Source organism: Numida meleagris, chromosome 3 (genome assembly GCF_002078875.1).
Source record: "Numida meleagris isolate 19003 breed g44 Domestic line chromosome 3, NumMel1.0, whole genome shotgun sequence".
Classification (NCBI taxonomy): domain Eukaryota; kingdom Metazoa; phylum Chordata; class Aves; order Galliformes; family Numididae; genus Numida; species Numida meleagris.
Genome location: NC_034411.1, coordinates 106,406,364 through 106,424,420, shown reverse-complemented (window position 1 = coordinate 106,424,420; position 18,057 = coordinate 106,406,364). Strand labels below are relative to the sequence as shown.

Genomic DNA, 18,057 nt, shown 5'->3' with positions numbered 1-18,057 from the left:
CTCTCTGAGCTGGTTATTTTTATAAGGAAGAAATCTATTTAGGAAATAGAGAAACTTTGTTGAGCTGAGGCGTTGGGATGAAGAATGCCTCCACACTCACCAGCTTTGGCACAGCCCTCAAAGCTCAGTCTGAGCCCATCCTCTGAGCTCCCTATGGCACCTCCCAGAACCCCAGAGCCTCAGGATGGTGGGGTTCCCAGCACCACAGTCAGGGGTTGGGAAGATCCCCAAGGAGGAGTCCCCACCACCTCTGCTCCCTGTGCCAGGGCTCCGGCACCCACCCAACACAGCAGTGCTGCTGAGGGGCAGCTCCTGGGCTCCAGGCTGTGCCCTGTGCCTCGGGGTTGTCCTGGGCACCACTGAGCAGAGCTCTGTCCCCTTGCACCTCCTGTGGGGATTTATGGCCATGGTGGGATCCTCAAAGACCTACTGAGGGTGCTCTTGCCTGAGCATTCATAGAGCTGGGGCTGGTTCTTTTCTTGGGTAACATCACCAGCAGCAAGACATGATCCATAGAATCATAAAGATTGGAGAAGACCTCTAAGATCATCAAATCCAACCCCAACCCATCAGCATCATGGCCACTTACAGAATCATTAATGATGGAGAAGACCTTTGAGACCATCCAGTCCAACCCTTGACCTACCACCACCATGCCTACTCACAGAATGACAGAATCATTAAGGCTGGAAAAGACCTTTTAGACCACCATCAACCCAAGTCCAACCCCAATCCACCCCTACCATGCCCACGAAACCTCAGTGCCACATCTCCACACTTCTTGAATACCTCCAGGGACAACTACTCCATCACTTCCCTGGGCAGCCTGTGCCAATAGTTGACGCAGCAAGGCTGGAGGCTGACTTTTGAGATGCCTTGAGCAAGGGCTGGTGGATTTGCCATGCTGTTGTCCCCATGTGCAGGTGAGCAGCTCATCGGCCACATGATTTCTGGCCTTTCCATTTTAATTTGCTGAACAAGTCGCACCTCTGTGCAAATGAGTTCTGGGCTGCGGTGTGAATTTCACAGCTGTGTTCAAATCCTGCCAGGCTGTGAACAGTGGTGCTGGGGCTTGTAAGGGCCTTCTGACAGCCACGTAGTGATGCCCAGAACCACGTCCTTCCTGTGTCATGTCTCTGCCTTGCAGCCTGGTGCTCTGTGCTGCTGGGTCATCCCCATCCCAATGATCTCAGGCTTGAGATTTCTTGCAATGCTTTACAGGGTTGACCTGGTGGCTCTTTTGCTGGTTCCTCCATAAGATTAGGACATTTCTGGGAGCAGATACAGAGATGATTACTCCTGAGCACACACATTGATATGCAAACTGCGCGCTTTGCTCTTGGAGGAAAATGGTGGTGCTTGGCCACATCCTCACTATCAAAGCAAGTGTAGCTTTGGAAGGGGCTGGGATCCCACCACCAGCCTCTTGCTCCTGAGGTCACTGGATTGAAGTCAGCATGAAGGCACTTGGGCACTCGGATAGGAAGAGGCAAATGAAGGTATGTGAGGCTCTGAAGTGTTTGAGAGGATGCTCTGCATCTCTGAGCAGCTCCCAATGGACCTTGATGACCTGCTGGTTCCTCAGCAGTGATGGGAATCCGTGCAAAAGGGTGGGGAGCAAGACAGCCTGCTGTGTGGGAAGCCTTATACAAGGTGCCACTCGCTCCAGTCCAGCAGCTGATAATGACAGAAGGCAGTCGTTAACTACTGCACTTTGCTTTTAGACTGAACTCAGCTCACTTCAGCTCCTGCATTTGGAGCTGTCCTGTTCTCTGCAATGCTGGGTTAGCCCGGGGCAGGGCCATCCTGGGTGGAAAACTGGGTGAGATGGAGTCAGAGACGCCAAATTGCCCACTTACGTATTTTGCCCAATTACATAATTTATTCTCTCATTCCTGCTGCCTTTCTTCTCCTTTTGGAGCTGGTTGCATCCTGCAGACATACGCTTACCAGGCACAACAGAGCTGCAATGCATGCACGTGCCTGCACGCTTTGCCCTGTGCTCACACACGTTTGCACGCCTGGAGCCAAATCCCTGATTACTGCCCGTGCCCCTAAGAGGGATTACAGCTTCTTAGGGGGAATCTGGCTGCGGGTAGGGTTTAGGAGCCCGGCAGGGGCTTTCTTCCTCCAACTCAGCTCTCACATCATGTTTCTGCATTCAAATTGTACCCAGCCCTGTCTCCATCCCACTCCTGTCTGCTCCCAGCTAGTACTCAGATTGAGCATGGGGAGAGTGCTCAAAGCCAGTGCTGGTGGCTGAGGTGATGCCAGCTGCATGGCTCTGCAGTGGGGGCCAGGAGGAAAAGTTGTTGGCAAAGCCAATGGCAAAGTCAGTGGCAAAGCTAGCGGCAAGGCTGATGGCAAAGCTGCTGTGGCAGCACACCGTGATCTCTTGTTCAGCACCACGGCAGGCTGGGTGGCACTTGGGTGGCAAATCTGCAAGGATAGTGATGCTGACCATGTCCTCAGTCCTGGCACCGGGTTTGAGGCTGGACAAGGATGTGTTTGGGGGGCTGGGAGAGCCCTGGGACACTGCTCCGAAGTGGCTCCAGGTCTGCATTGCCTGCTTTGAGCTGGGCTGGTTTGTTTATCCTTGCCAAGAGGCCAAGGTAGGGTCAGGGGATGCTGGATTTGGGGATTCTCCAGGGGATTTCTTTGCTCCATGGGATAGGAATGAGAAATGGAAAAGTATGGTGGTTTTTTTTTTTAATATTTCCTCCTCAAAGAGTGATGTCTGCACACTGTGGGGTGTCAGAGGCTGGCCATGGGCTCAGCAGGTCTGCAGGACATGGGCAGCGACAGGGGGGACCTCAAGTCCTGGAGAAATGAGTGTGGCACTTGTCCAAGCTGTGATCATTCTCAGCTGTGTTGCCCAAAGAGGAGGGGGGCCTCTGTCATGGATGTTGCCAGAATTAGGGACCTCCAGTACGCGGACTGAACCTGGATGATTTGATCCGCATGGCCCCATCCACTGCTCTTTCTACAAGGATGTGAATTTGGGATGGAGCAGGAAGCGCAGGAGCTGCCCACAGGAACAGCATGTGTTAGGGAGGATTGAGAAGAAGACGTGGTGGTGGCCCAGGCTTCATGATGCTGCCCTTCACAGCAAGCATGCAGAAGGGCCTTCAGCAGCATCTTCTTAATGTGCTGTCTGCATCGATGGCTTTGGGAGTGTGTAGATGTGGTTCAAGAAACACGGAGATGTGGCACTGAGGGACATGGTCAGTGGGCCTGGTAGAGATGGGTTGAGGCTGGACTTGATGATCCTAGAGGCCTTTTGCAAGCTGAATGATCCTGTGATTCTTTGAGAGAGTTGGCCAAGGAGTGCCAGGTGTTGGCTTCAGTTGACCCTGTGCCATTGGAGGGATGGCAGCTGACGTATATCCACGAATGTGGAAAGGATGCTGGGGGCAGTGAGCTCAACCTTGGGCATTTCAGAGCTTTGTGGTTATGACTATGCACATCTCCTGGGCTCCCACTGAATTCCTCCCCCCCTCCCTTCCCTCTTCCCTCCTCACTAAATGCTCCCCAAGAGCTCAGACATCAATGGAAGGCAGTTGAAATGGCTGCGCTTTGTCTCCCTGAAGAGGCAGCTCCAGCGCAGCCCTGCCCGGCTGCCGGCCGCTCCGCAGCCTCGTGCAGGGCCCATTTTCACGTCTCCCTTTGTGAAGGAGCAGCCTTGAGCTAAACGGCACTCAAGGGGCATTGAATGAAATGTTTGTTCACCATGTCCATGTGGCACTCAGCACCCATCTCCGCCTCTGACGCTAATGATCCGGATGACTTTTTTTCCGAGTATAATGGGGAAAAGAAATGAAAGGCGAAGGGTCTGGGGGAGGGGAGGTGAGATCCATTTAGGAGCCCAAACATTTATGGGGAAAGTGGCTCCTGAGTGGCCACACAAAGGCCTGGATGTGCCCGGCTCTATCCCCGCTCTGGCTCGCTTTCCCCTCCACCTCCGGCCCCGCAGTGGGACCAGTGGGATGAGGATAATGGATTGCATTATCAACAGGCACATTAAATGTTCATCCACTCGAGTGCAATGAAGAGAAGCCGGTCTTTAGCTAATCATACTGGAGGAGCTCTCAGCTGGGGTTTGAGAGAGAAATGTTTCCCTTGGTATCCTGCCACAGGACTGCCCCATAAGGAGTTGGCTGTGGGGATGTGATTTGTCCCATTACTACCATGGAATTACAGAATTATTAAGGTTGGAAAAAAACACGAAGATCCTCAAATCCAACCATCAACCCATCCCCACGCCCACTAACCACATCCCTAGTCTACTAAACCACATCAATAGGAATCCTACCATCACATCCCATCCTGCCGCAGCACCCTGATTCTCTCCTGGGGTGGCTCTGGAGGGAGAATGTCCACATCTGGGCAGCAGAGTAGCGGCTCTCATGGTGGGATTTGCTGTTGCAATGAAGGGAAGCAGCCCAAATGGCAGCAGCAGATAGTCTCCATATTCGTTTGAAGACCAGTGGGATGCTCTTGATACCTGCCAAGGTAGCATTTTCCCATTAAGCACATGATTCTCAGCTCTGGGACCTATATTTCTGGGGGGATAAAATGGCTCCATTTCTATATCCCCACTCAGGACCATTCCTTTCTCCAGAGAGGGAAGATGCTCACAGTCCTCAGTGCGATGCCATGGGCTAGGTGTATGCAGGGAACTTTCCTCCCAGGGGGATGTCTCCTAGAGCCAAACTTCTTGATTTGTATTCAAATAAATGCCACTGTTGGTGCAGGCAATGCGTCCTCCCAGCCTCGTTGGGGACACCAGTGCTGCAGGAGATGTGTGCTCAAGAGGTGACTAGTCCTCCAAAGGACCCTCCCACAGCATTTGAAGGACTCATGAGATTTAATTCCCCTCCAAACCATTTGAGCAGATGTTTGTTGAAGAATCTGCCCTTCTTCAGACAATTTCTCTTCTTGTGGAGGCCATCTAAGCATCTCCTTTGTGAGGATAAGCCTGTGAACATCATCTGGAAACTCTTTTCACGAAATGAAGAAAGCCCAACGCTTTTGTCCAAAATGGGAATTTCTGGTTTTGGCTTACATTCTTGCAGCAGAATGATCAGAATGTTTAATTAAGCAAGTCTGTTGACATTTATAACTGGTTAGTTTATTAATCTTCCTGCTCCCATGGAGAAGCAGAAAGATCAGAACTGCCCATTCCCTCCAGAGAGATGCACACAAATGGATGCATGCAGTTGACAGGGTTTGTATGCAGTGCAGAAAGAAAGCCCGGAGAGCAGGAACGCTTTTTGCAGAAGTGAAGTCCCTGGGCTAGGGAATACAATAAATGGAGCTGCTCCAGACCCCAAGCCTCCAGCCACAGTATGGGGGTCCTCTGCCATCCTGAAATGCTAACATGGGACAGGTGGCTGCTGGAAGATAGGATGAGCCAGCTCTCTACCCAGAACTCCTCATGAGGATGGAATGGGGGTTCTATGAGCAAGGAGCCATGCCCTCCTGCCGAGATGTTGGCTTAATCCCCTGTGTGCTGATAAGGTCACGCCAGGACCCATGCTCCTCCCTCTTGTGCTCTGTCTGAGTCTGGTGGCTCTCTTGGCCCTATTAATAGTGCAGTGATAGGATCAGGGGGAATCAGTGCCCAGCGGCCCCCGACGCTCACCCCACTTCCCGCAGACAGTCCCTGCTCACTGCCTGCTGCCGGAGCACCGAAGCAGCCCTTGTGAAGGTATGTGCCAGCACCATGGGCATGGGGTGCCAAGGGGTGCCAACCTGCTACATTTCCACCTCCAGAAGGATGGGGTGGGGATGGTTTTTGGTGGGGAGAAAGCTGCGGAGCAGAGCTGCAGTTTGGTGGCCTGGTGGGGAGCCCCAGTGTTAGACAGCTCTGGCTGATTTCTCTGGATAAAGAGACAAAGTCACATATTTGTCTCACACAGATGGTGGCAGGGTCAGCATCCCACCATCCACTCTTGGACTTGAAGCCAGCTGGGTTGATCAATCCACAGCCATGGGGAAACACTGACTCAAGCAAGGCCATCCAGCCTCCCCTAGGGATGAGTTGGAGGTCTAACCCTGCCCAGATATTGTGTTGATTGTCTCAGTCATGGGGAGAGCCTCGAATCCATGTCCTGAGTCCCTGGGGTGCAAAAGAGGTGGCTGGGGGGGGGCCAGGAAGGTGTCAGACCTTGATATGCTGAATGGAGGACAGCATGGTGGGTTGGGTTGGATTGGATTGGTTTGGATTGGGCTGGACTGGACTGCATTGGGTTGAATTTGGTTTGATTGGGTTGGATTGGATTGGTTTGGGTTGTGCTGCATTGGATCAGATTAGGTTGGGTTGGGCTGAGTTGTGTTGTACTGGGTTGATTTGGTTGCTCATTCTTCTACCAGCTCCATTCTACCAGCTCTGCTCCACATTTCAAAGAGTGTCGGAGCAGCGGGATGCTCAGAAAGGCAACACCTCCCAATGCGTGGTCCTCCGTAGACATAAAGCCCTGTCCAAGGTGGTGACAGGGCCATCTCTGGGTACTCTCTTCAGCATCCTGATGGAGCTCTGCCCCAGCACTGGCTCTGCTGAGGCACGTTGGCTGTCTCTTCTCTTCCTGGCCGCACTGAGTGTCCCCTCGCTGCCAAAATCCCTGCCTGCAGCGTACGGTGACAATGAAGGTCCCCAGGAGGGCACAGGCCTGATTCAGTGTGGAGAGTACAGCAACCAGGTGCTGCCCAATGGCCGCTGCAAGATCGTGGCCACGCTACCACAGGGGGATGAGCAGCGGTGCCCAGACATGTTTCGCTGCACTGATGAGGTGTCTTACTGGCTCCATGAGAATGAGGAACGCAAGCAGCAGATCCTGGAGCTGCGGGAGCTGATCTCAGAGCTGCAGGAGGAGCTGAGAAACCACCGACATCGCATCAAGGTCCTGGAGCTCCAGGTAAAGCTGTCCTTGGCAGGTCCCCTCTGTGTGGTGCTTCTGGTTGCAGGGAGAGGATACTGGGAAGCTCATAGTGTTGTTATGACCACACGTTGGGATATCCATTAAACCCCTCTTACTGTGCCAGCTCAGAAGCCTTCCAGGGCTAATCTCTTTTATCATGAGCCACAAACCTTCTGGTGTTTTATCCATAGGCCCACTGTGGGAGGAGGAAGACCTCCACCTCTGAGCCTGCCTAGAATGGGTTGGAGTTGCTGATTCATCCCATTGCCCATGGACAAAACCAACTGGAGCTGAAATCTTAGGTGGTCAGGAAGGAAACACACCTGGGGAGGCCAGGGTTGAACCAGATCCCAGGTGTCCAGGGCTGAGCTCCCTGTTTAACACAGGTCAGAGAACTGTGGTCAGTGATGAACAATTTGGCTGGAAGCACATTGTGTAAAACTCAACAACTGCGTTGTAAACAACTCTTGTCTTTGGGAGAGATGAGGTCTGATATGGTCTGGCTCTAAGAACCGGAGTGACTCACTCACTGTTTGGCTTTGTCTCCTCCTTGCCTGCACCCTTCCCTTGGGCTCCCTCTTTGCAAGGCTTCCCCTTCCCAGGCTTTGTGCACTCATGTGGGGCTTTGTTTCCATACCTCCTTCCACAAAACCTTCTCATCTGCCCCATGCAGGGCATGAGTCATTGTTTTGCCATATGCCAGATACCTGCAACTGCGGGTCTCCGTGAGAGACCCAAATCTGTGTCTCTCGGGTACTGTGGTCACCCTTGCCATCTGCCCCTTGGGACCATGATGTTTCCCTCATGCAGACTGAAGCTCTCTTCTGCACCCACCATTGTGTCCCACGTGGGGAGATCTCACTCACCCCTTCTCCTCTTTTCCCCTTTCTCCTCACACCGGAACAGATCTTCCAGCCCTCACTTCTCATGTCCATGCCCTGGTGACATCCAGTCCCTTAGGACTGTTCAACCCTTTCTTACCCAGTCCCAGCTCCTCACATCAGCCTCAAAACACTGTTCTACCCAGAGCTGTAGCTCTTCACTGAGCTCTCCAGCTCAGAGCCAAGGAGGGAGATGGGTGCACAAAATATTTCCCCAGTGTTTAGGCTATTAATCTAGTCTTCATTTCCAAGCTCTGAAATGAACAACAGATTGGATATTAGGAAAAATTTCTTCTCAGAAAGAGTGATGGTGCATTGGCACAGGCTGCCCAGGGATGTGGCGGGGTCACTGTCCCTGGAGGCGATCCTGCCCCTCTGCTCTGCACTGTGAGGCCTCACCTGGAGCACTGCATCCAGATGTGGAGTCCTCAGTACAGGAGAGACATGGACCTGATGGAGAGCATCCAGAGAAGGGCCACAAAACTGATCCCAGGGATGGAACACCTCTCCTATGAGGACAGGCTGAGAGAGCTGGGGCTGTGCAGCCTGGAGAAGAGAAGGCTGCGGGGAGAGCTGAGAGCGGCCTGTCAGTATCTAAAGGGGAGCTACAGGAAAGAAGGGGGCAGGCTCTTTCGCAGGGTCTGTGGTGATAGAACAAGGGGAAATGGTTTCAAGCTTAAAAAGGGTAGATTTAGGTTGGATATAAAGAAAAAGCCTTTTACAGTGAGGGTGGTGAGGCACTGGCACAGGTTGCCCTGAGATGTGGCTGATGCCCCATCCCTGGAGACCTGGACCAGGCCCTGGGAAACCTGATCTAGCTGTGGTGTCCCTGTTCATTGCAGGGGAGTTGGACTAGATGGCCTTTAATTGTCCCTTCCAACTCTAAGGATTCTATGATTCTATGAAAAACTGTGGAGATGTGGCACTGAGGGACATGGTCAGTGAGCATGGCGGGGATGGGCTGGAGTTGGACTGGGTGATCCTGGGTGTTTTTTCCAACCTGAATGATTCTGTGATTCTATAATTCTGTGCTTGGAAGAGCTTAGATATGGAACAGTCCTGCACATACCAAGATGGACATCACCATCAGAACTCACATAAAACAAAGGTCCTGATGGCCCCATCCTATTCCTCCTCCCTGAATAGATGAATTTGCTGGGGAAATACAAACACTGCCAGATTTTCCCAGTTGCTGGTGTTCAGACTTCATTCACATGCGAAGACACAGACACTGTGACATATAACTGTGAACCCTATGGCCCATGTCACTCCAGTTAGACTCACACAGAGACCAGGACATGGACTGTTGACCCACTCACATATGTCCAAACTCTTTGAACTCCCTCTTTCTCTATTTTCCTATGCTTATTCCCCTCTATCCACCCTGATTCCTCCTCTTTTTCTCACATACAACACCTCATAACAAGTTTTGCACAATCCCACAAGCCCATGATAATGACCTCTCTATATCATTATCTACTGCAGGGTTCAGTTGGACCCTCTTCAATTCCACACTCAGCACTCGTCTCCCATCTGCTCTTCCTTGTTGTCTCTCCTATCACTCACTTATCTTAGAATCATAGAATCACAGAACCATAGAATCATTCAGGTTGGGAAACACCTCTGAGATCACCGAGTTCAACCCCAAGTCACACATACCATGTGTGGAGTGCTGCTGGGCTCCTCACCCTACATGGAGAGCCAAGGGTTGCAGTGTGCACATAGGCATCCTCAAGCAGCCCCCAGCCCCGCTGATGTGTCCCCAGGAAGGTCACACTTTGAGAACAGTGTGGCCAAGGTACAGCCACACTGCAGAGGGGATGGCCTCTGGGATTTTTGAGGCCCCTTTGGGCCATTTGCAGGGGGTTTCAGACCTTGGTTGAGCAATTGCAAGTGGCTTTGCAGTCACCCTGATTCCCCCCCATGCCCACCACCCAGCCCACTCCGCATCCCTTCCTCCCACTGAGGAGCTGCTGCTCCCTTAATCCACCATCATGAATCACCTCCTGCTGGTTTGCCATCGGTCTTTCTCCTGGAGCTTGGCGTGGGCTTGTCCATCCGAGCGGAGACATCTCTCTGAGCTCCGCATCCCGAGGTGATGGAGAGCAGCTCGCAGCTCCTCCCACCATAACAGGGACACCAAAATGGGTCAGAACGAGTGGTCCCTTCTCTGCCTCTTTTCCTCATTATGGAGCAAAACCTGTTGAGGTGAGCAGCCCTACAACTTTGGGTCATGCACAGAGCAGGATGAGTCCCACAAAAACCCAGCCACTGTCTGGGAGGAAGCATCACGGGTTTACTCACAGAGCTGGTGTGTGGGTGCAGGCTGCTGGTGTCGGTCACAGCTCGCAGAGCAGAGCTGATGTATGGGAGAGACAGAGATGTTGCAGTCCTGATAAGGAAAGCACCACGTCGTTGCACGCCGTAATTCCCAGTTTGCTGCCACTACTTGTCTGGCTGCTTGGAATCCCATGGGCAGTGCATGGGCGGGCATGTTTCCAGGGCCTGGCAATGCTTGGGTGGCACTGGGAAGGATGCTACCTTGAGTTATCAGTACCATAACCTGCAGTGTTGTACCATCTCCTGGGAACTGCAATTTGAGATGTGTACTGGCAGCTGTGGGTGACAGGGACCGAGCTGTGAGCCAGGTGCTTGTGAAGAAAACACCCTCTGGCTGCACAACCCACTCCCAGCTGAAGGAAATACACCCGCTGTGGTTCTGTAGGCAGCTGGGCATGCCTTTAGGGTGATGCTGTTGGGGAGATGACCGTGATACAGGGTTCCGCTTCAGCTGTGCCGGCAGAGCATCCCTTGTCACAGCATGGGGACACCCGGGCAGGGCAGGAGGGGAAAAGGGGATGCTGGGGGAGAAGCAGCATGCCTGCAGGGCAGGTAGAGGGCTGGGGGCTGCCAGACCTCAAAGGGATGGGTGGTGCAGGGGGAGGGAGGGTATTTCAGCCTGGCTGCTGCAGGGTTTGGAGGGGCTGCCTAAAGCCTGCTCTGCCACCTAATGGGCAGGGAGGAGCACCGAGCAAGGCAGGAGAGCACTTCTCACATGACTGCATCTGGAAAATGTTTCAGAAGGCAAACCTAGTGGTGGTGGGGATGCAGGCTGGAAGATATCTGGGGAGAAATCCCATCTGCTTGCACTGTTCTGGCATTGCTCCAGGCTTGCCCATGTGCATCCTGCTTCCACCGAAGCTGGGGAATAGCAAGGTTGTGGGTCCTGCAACGGGCTGGGGGCTGCAGAGTGAGGGTGAGGCCATCAGCACATCCTCCCAACCCATGTGTAACCCTATCTGCAGCACGAAGAGGCGGCTGGGCGGAACCACAGCCTGGAGCAGCGGGTACAGGACCTGGAGCAGCGGTACAGCGAGGCCAGCACCCTGCAGCACATCCAGGCCACGCTGTTGTACGACATGCAGGCGCAGATCAACAACATCTCCGTGCTGACCGACTGGGTCTGGCGCAACCCCACGTGCCTTGGCCCTGCCGAGATGAGGCTGCAGGAGGAGATGGAGCGGCCAGGTGATGGGGAGGTGCCGGGGTGGGGGATTCACATTCCCGGAGTGGGGAAAAGGCTTTATATCACAGAATCCCAGAGTGGTTTGGGTTGGAAGAAACCTTAAAGCCCATCCAGTTCCAAACCACCAGTCTTTTGCCACTCACCAGATCAGGGTGCCCAGGGCCCCATCCAATCTGGCCTTGAGCACCTCCAGGGTTGGGGCACCCACAGCTCTCTGGGCAGCAGTGCCAGGGCCTCGCCACGCTGAGTACAGAATTTCCTCCTAACATCTAATCTAAATTTCCCCTTTTAGTTTCAAACCTTTTGTCCTGTCCTTATCAGAGCACGTAAAAAGTCAATCTCCATTTTTTTATCATCTCTCTTTAAATGCTGAAAGGAGCCAGTGTCTGCCTTTCCGGCGAGGAGCATCCATCGGATGACTCATGTGCTGCACACGCAGGAGCCACTAATGGCTTTCACCTACCAACCTTGATCCGATCTGAGCTGGTGACGTCAGGGGGAAAGGCGTGTTACTTCCCCCTGAGCCAACTAGTCTGAGACTTTTCCATTGCGCTTGTGTAAAGCTCTTTGGGCCATTCATATCATGGTTGAGACAATGGGAACAGTTCCAGCAGGACTGGCTTCCAAGTGCCTCCATGCCCCGTGCTCCTTTCTGAGTAAGAACCAGGGCGTGGAGAAGTGTTGGGTTTCACGTCTACACCCATGCATGTAGAGTTGGGATCCATCTTAATAACTCAACACAATCCCAAATTCAGGATTTTTGTCAGGCTCTGCATTTATGATGGCATGAAACGATGCTGGGTTGGGTTACGTTCCCCTTTATTCAAGTTGTGTGTTGAACATCACATCTCTCTGCTTTCTCGCTCAGAAATGAGGCATGTCAGGAACTGCCCCATTGACTGCGCTTCCGTTTACTACAATGGGCTCCGGCGATCCGGGATCTACAGTATCATGCCCTCTGTCGGAGGGATGCCCATTGAAGTGTTGTGTGAAATGGACACCGAAGGTACTGCACCAACACCATCTTCCAGCAAAGCTCTGGGTGGGGGCTGCCTAATCTCAGAGTTGTGTCTTACCTGAGCTGTTGGAGAGTTATATTACGGTCAGTGAGAGCAGCATCTCCAGAAGGTCTCAGCCACTCTAGTGGTGAAATAAGGGGTTTGGAGGAATAGTTCAAATCAGATACTATGACCTCCCAGAGCCTTGATTATCTAGTTATCTATGCAGAGCATGTCACTGTCACCCCTAGGCACAAACTTACTCACAAAATTAATTTACAATACTTACGCTTTGTAAGAATAATGCTAACTGGCAGGGAAATGTGATGGTGGATGGTGAGTTCCTTGCCCCATGGATCTGCTCTGGGTAGGATGGATGTGTCACATCAGTGCATCCCATGCTGGAGTGTCACATGGGAGTGGTTTGACTGCCTACATGTAGGCAGCTTGCCTATGGGGAACATTAGCTCAAAGGATCTACAGGTGATGGCAGCTTTGGGATACAAGTGCTCGTTAAGAAGCAGACTGTTCAGACAATGTGATCTCTATTATGTCATTACTATCATTTGCATGGCCATCACCACAACCTTGGACACCACAGGGTGACAGCCTGTACAAACAGCAAATGAAAACACGGCCCCAGTCCCTTCCTAAATCTTACAATGCTGGAATAAAATGAGAGAGGAGAGAGGGATTTGGACAGATGGAAGAGCAGATGGAGACAGTGAGACAATACTGGAAGAGAGCTCGTGCGCCTCAGTGGTGCAGCAGGAACAGTACATAACAATCTCCATACTTCAGGAGACACCTACAGATGGGTCCTCAAAGGTGTCACCGTGAGCTGGCATTGGGACTCACAGACATTCCCCTTTTGCTTTCTTCCCTGGCAGGTGGGGGCTGGACAGTCATCCAGAAGCGTCAGGATGGGTCAGTTGACTTCAATAGGACCTGGAATGAGTACAGGGAGGGCTTTGGGGACCTGAATGGTGAGTTCTGGCTGGGCAATGAGAACATCCACAAGATAACGAGTCAGGGAGACTACTCTCTACGCATTGACCTGGAGGACTGGAATAACAAACACAAGCACGCCTTCTACCAGATCTTCAGGTAGGCCTTCTCTGGTTCTTGGTAGATGCAAATGGTTCAGTGCCAGAAGACACTGAATGATAGGACAAGAGGTGATGTCCTCAAGTTTTGTTCAGGTTGGATGCTAGGAAACATTTCTTCTCCGAAAAAGCGATGCTGCAGTGGCACAGGCTGCCCAGGGAGGTGGTGGGGTCACCGTCCCTGGAGGCGTTCAAGGAATGTGAAGATGTGGCACTGAAGGACATGGTCAGTGGGCAGTACTGGTGGTAGGTGGATGGTTGGACTTGATCTTAAAGGTCTTTTCCAACCTGTATGATTCCATGATTATATAAGACCTTCAGGCATGGGAACCCCACTGTGGGACAGTCCCCTGCAGCTTAGAGGTGTTTCTGCTCAAACTACCAATTTCTATGTCGAAAGCAGTGGCTTGAATTCCATGGTCTTTCTGGGCATGTTCTCCAAGACCTCCATTCTTTGGAGTTGTATTTTTATTTTTACTCCCTGTATTCATGACTTTTACCTGTTGGGTCTGACTTAATGTTCTTCAGTGTCTGCAGCATTTTCCCTCCTCTGGTGTTTGTATTACCCATACCACATCAGCCACATCCTTTCTTAAGCAGGAGTGATCAGGTGGCTATCCCAGACGAAATATTTCCTTCTCTCTGCTGGAAATGGTTGTGGGTGGCTGTGGAGTAGCCTGCCATGGGAGGGTGTGCAAGGCAGCACGGAACATTTGGAGCTTGTGGTCTTTAATAGACACCAAAATAGCTAAATCTAGTTAATAACAAAACAAAACATTGCTTGAAAGTGCCTTGGAGCATCCTCTGCCATCAAACATGTGCTCTGAATGGTCCCCCTGACCTTTCTCATCAGATGCCATGTGCAATGGCAGTGACCTTCAACCCTTCCACAGCCCTTCCACAAGCTTATATTCAGTCCTTGCTATCCCAGTGCAAATTACTAATTATCTCAGTGTAGGTGAAGAATAGGATGCTTGCTTTGTGGAGAGGAGGCAGTACTGTGTAATTAGGGGACTGTCTTGCAAAAGCTGCTGAAGCCCTTTATTGTGGTTTTAGAGTCACAGCCTGCCCAGCTCAGACCTATAAGAGTTGCCCTGAATCACGACAAAAGCATGCACATCCCACAGAATAGAGAAATACAATGTCTTTGGCTTTTAGACGTGATGAATCACAGCGGGGATCATGGCCAGAGCAGCTCGATGTTTGCTTGGTGTCCCCACCAGGAATGCAGGCTTTGCATTCCCCACCTGCATCCTTTGCTTGCAGCATTGAGGACGAGGCCAACTCTTACCGCCTGCATGTGGATGGGTTCAGTGGGACAGTGGAGGATTCCTTCGCCTGGTACCACAACAAGAGGAGCTTCAGCACGCCCGACTCGGGGAACATCTGCGCTGAGATCTCCCATGGGGGCTGGTGGTACCACCAGTGCTTCTTCTCCAACCTCAACGGGGTGTACTACAAGGTGAGGCACAGAGACAAGGAGCCAGGTGTTAGCATACAAAGTGCTTTTTCAGTGCCATGGGCCAGACACGAGCATTAAGACACCTCTGCACGCCGTGGCTTGGCACTGCGCGATGGAAACTCGCAGTGTGGGTGATTCATGCGACCTGAAATGCCGTCTCCATTGGGAGCATTTGAAAAATGTTGAGCTTTACATGCTCTTGTCACTGCATTGCCGTTAAGCTCTTTGCTCAGCGTTTCAGAGCAATCTGTTTTCGGATGCTCCCATCCGGATGACACTTCCACGCATTTCTCATGCCCGACCATCTCTCTTTCTCCGTGTCCCAGGGTGGCCGATACTCCATTAAGAACCGCAAGGTCCTCGGGCCGGATGGCGTTGTGTGGTACTCATGGAAGGACACAGACTACTACTCCTTGAAGAAGGTCGTCATGATGATTCGACCACGCACTTTCCGGCCCCACATCTCCCCATGAAGGAGCCATGGACATTCTTCAATCCACCTAAGAGTGAATGCTGGGAACAGAAGGCTGGAAATAGCTTGTTGTGAGGAAAAACTGGAGATCCCAAAGGAACTGACCCAGCATCCTTCCTGAATTGAACCAACAGCAGAAGTGTCAAGGCCTTCAGCAAGCGGTTGGGGGATAAAAGCTCTTCTGACGCCATGGAGGTGGGTGATGAGAATGGCTGTGCAGAGATGAGCATGGAGCTTGCTGGTTCTCTGGGTAGCAGCAGTTATTGGTGGGCTTGGGCTTCCTCAGTGCCCGAGCCCAAATCTGGATGTTGGTTTTGGCTGGGTGATGGGAGCTTATGTTGAATGGAGATGCTGAGTGCTCTGGATGCAAATCCGACAGTAATTTCAGGCCAGGAATCTCATGTGCATTTTCCACATAGGGTGTGACTGGCAAATTCTCGCTCTGTAAAAGATGAGCACCTCTCTGGGCTCGGCTGTTTCTGTGTTCATGTGGCCACGTGTGTATTTAGTGCTGAAGATCCACCATTGTCACCCCAGGGATGTCCCAGGGTGGGTCCAAGGTGCTAAGACGGCCCTGGGGATGTGGGGAGACCCAACGTGTATTGCTCAGAGATGGATTCATGGGCAAAATAGGAGGAAGGTCTGCAGTGGTCCTCGCTTCTCTAGCAGGGATCATTTAGCTGCAATAACTACACTCCAAATAAAAGGATTTAAAAATCAAATTGTTGAGCGTTTTCCATTTTCCATTCTGTTTTCACCTTTCCACCCTTTCACTGGCAAAGAACTTCTGATGAACTTTCTACCCACCTTAAAAGTGGTCTGCAGGGATGGTTAGATATGACTTTAAGACTTCTGTTACTGCCTTACTCTGGATACAGAGGATTTGTCATTGTTCTCTTTTAATTTTTGTAGGGCCTTTTTTTTTTTTTTCATTTGTATTTGCAGCGAGACTCCTGACTTTGCCTCCTTCCTTCACAGGATCAAAAGATGAGACCGTAACCTTATTGTGTTTGGTGATATTTAATTAAATTACCTTTTTCCTGTTTCATGTACTGGGAAGAGTTCAAAGATAAAGCACTGTTTATCCCAACTGCTTGTCTCCTGTTTGGCTCCCTGGTGGCTCCTGCAGCTTTTGTGCTGTTCCGGACTATATTTTGCCTTATCTTTCATGGGCAAGTCCAATGGGAAAACGACCTTCCAAGCATCCTAAAAATGAATATCTCCATGACAATGAAATATTATTTTTCATTCCCTCTTTGTGGTTTGCCTTGGTAGCCTTCCATGGCAGTTGTTTCCAAGACTGATGGTGTTTGGCAGTGGCAATGGGATGTTCTATGCCGTTGTTGTGCCATCATGTGCAGGGAGCACCAGGGGACTACTAGTGATGGACAGAGAGATTCCTTGCTTCATGACACGAGTTTCTTGCTTAGCACCATCCCTTTAGGGCCCTACCTTTGGACTGCAGGCCATGATGTCCACTGATTAAGCAATATTCTACTAAGAAACTAAGAAACTACTGAAATAAGCCACATGGTAACTAAGAATGATATCATCATCATTAATCTAAAATCTGATTTTACACATTATTAAATGCAACCATAAAGTCATCTTTGTTAAACCTTTAGAATCACACACTACTGCTGCTGAAGTGTAGTTTTACTGTCCTTCCCTCCCCACACCTGTTCATATAATGGTGTGAGTGTCTCCCTTTTACCTGCACTAGGTCTTTTGGACACAACCCTGACGGAGAGTCCAGTGGGTTGTCCAAGCGCCTCTCACACAATTGGATCCCCAGGTCAGTGTCACCACTGTCAGTAGGTTCTTGTCCTTCAGCCACCAAGATCACAACCTCAGTGTTGTTTACTTGATTTCATACCTGACTTCAGATATTTGGTGTGGGATGCCCAGGTGAGAGGCTATGACACTCAGGTGAGGGTATCTTCTGCCATCATATTCCTGGACTATTAGAGACATGAGGAGTGGGAGGTGTGACACAGGACCCAAAGGATGCATGGCTCTCAGGAACCAATTAGGAAAGCCTGGAGGTATTTTGAATAGCTCTGCATAGGGAGGTGAAGATTTTTGGCACCGCAACAAAGCTAAAGGCAGCATGAGTCTCTTCACTGCAAGCCCCAGATCCATCCAGAGAACAGCTGAGTTCCACCCAGGAAGGAGAAGTGAGGCAAAAGCAGCTCTGCTGAAGAAAGAGAAGGCTAAACTGGGACTGCTGGGTGCTCGTGCCCCATAGCTTGGAGGGGATGTAGTGTGGGAGACATCTCCTGCTTCTCTCCCTGCACAGGGCAGACAGCCCCATGGCTTCCCCTGGAGGAAGGCAATTTACAGAGCGTGGTTCTGGTCTGGGCATCTACTGGCTGCCAAGCTCTGGGCAAGACACAACAGCATGGCTAAGCAAGACCCTTAACATACCCCACTCAACAACTCTGTGCTTTCTGTCCTATGCTATGGGAGGAAATAGGGCCAAGTTCCCTATACCTTGGGCCAGGGCAAAGTTCACGACTGTGATCTCCTCTCCTTCTCCTGTTCTCCAATTCATAAGCTAATCATTGCCCCATTAATTTGGCTGGCCCAATTATAGTGCTATCTAGAGTGAGATGGGGCAGGAAATTGTACTAACAGAGCCTCATTGAGTGGCAGACACTCTGCTGGTTCCTTGCTGCCCTCACTGGGTAGC

At 51.4% G+C, this 18,057-nt stretch overlaps 1 protein-coding gene across 1 annotated transcript; it reads left to right on the top strand.

Annotated features, from left to right (window-relative positions):
- Positions 2,463-16,066, top strand: LOC110396409 (angiopoietin-related protein 7-like). The gene is made up of 8 exons (XM_021392024.1): positions 2,463-2,612; positions 5,659-5,710; positions 6,376-6,917; positions 11,107-11,329; positions 12,196-12,333; positions 13,216-13,432; positions 14,698-14,893; positions 15,220-16,066. Exons 1-8 carry the CDS (start codon positions 2,463-2,465, stop codon positions 15,364-15,366), a joined length of 1,665 nt encoding a protein of 554 aa, XP_021247699.1. The 3' UTR covers positions 15,367-16,066.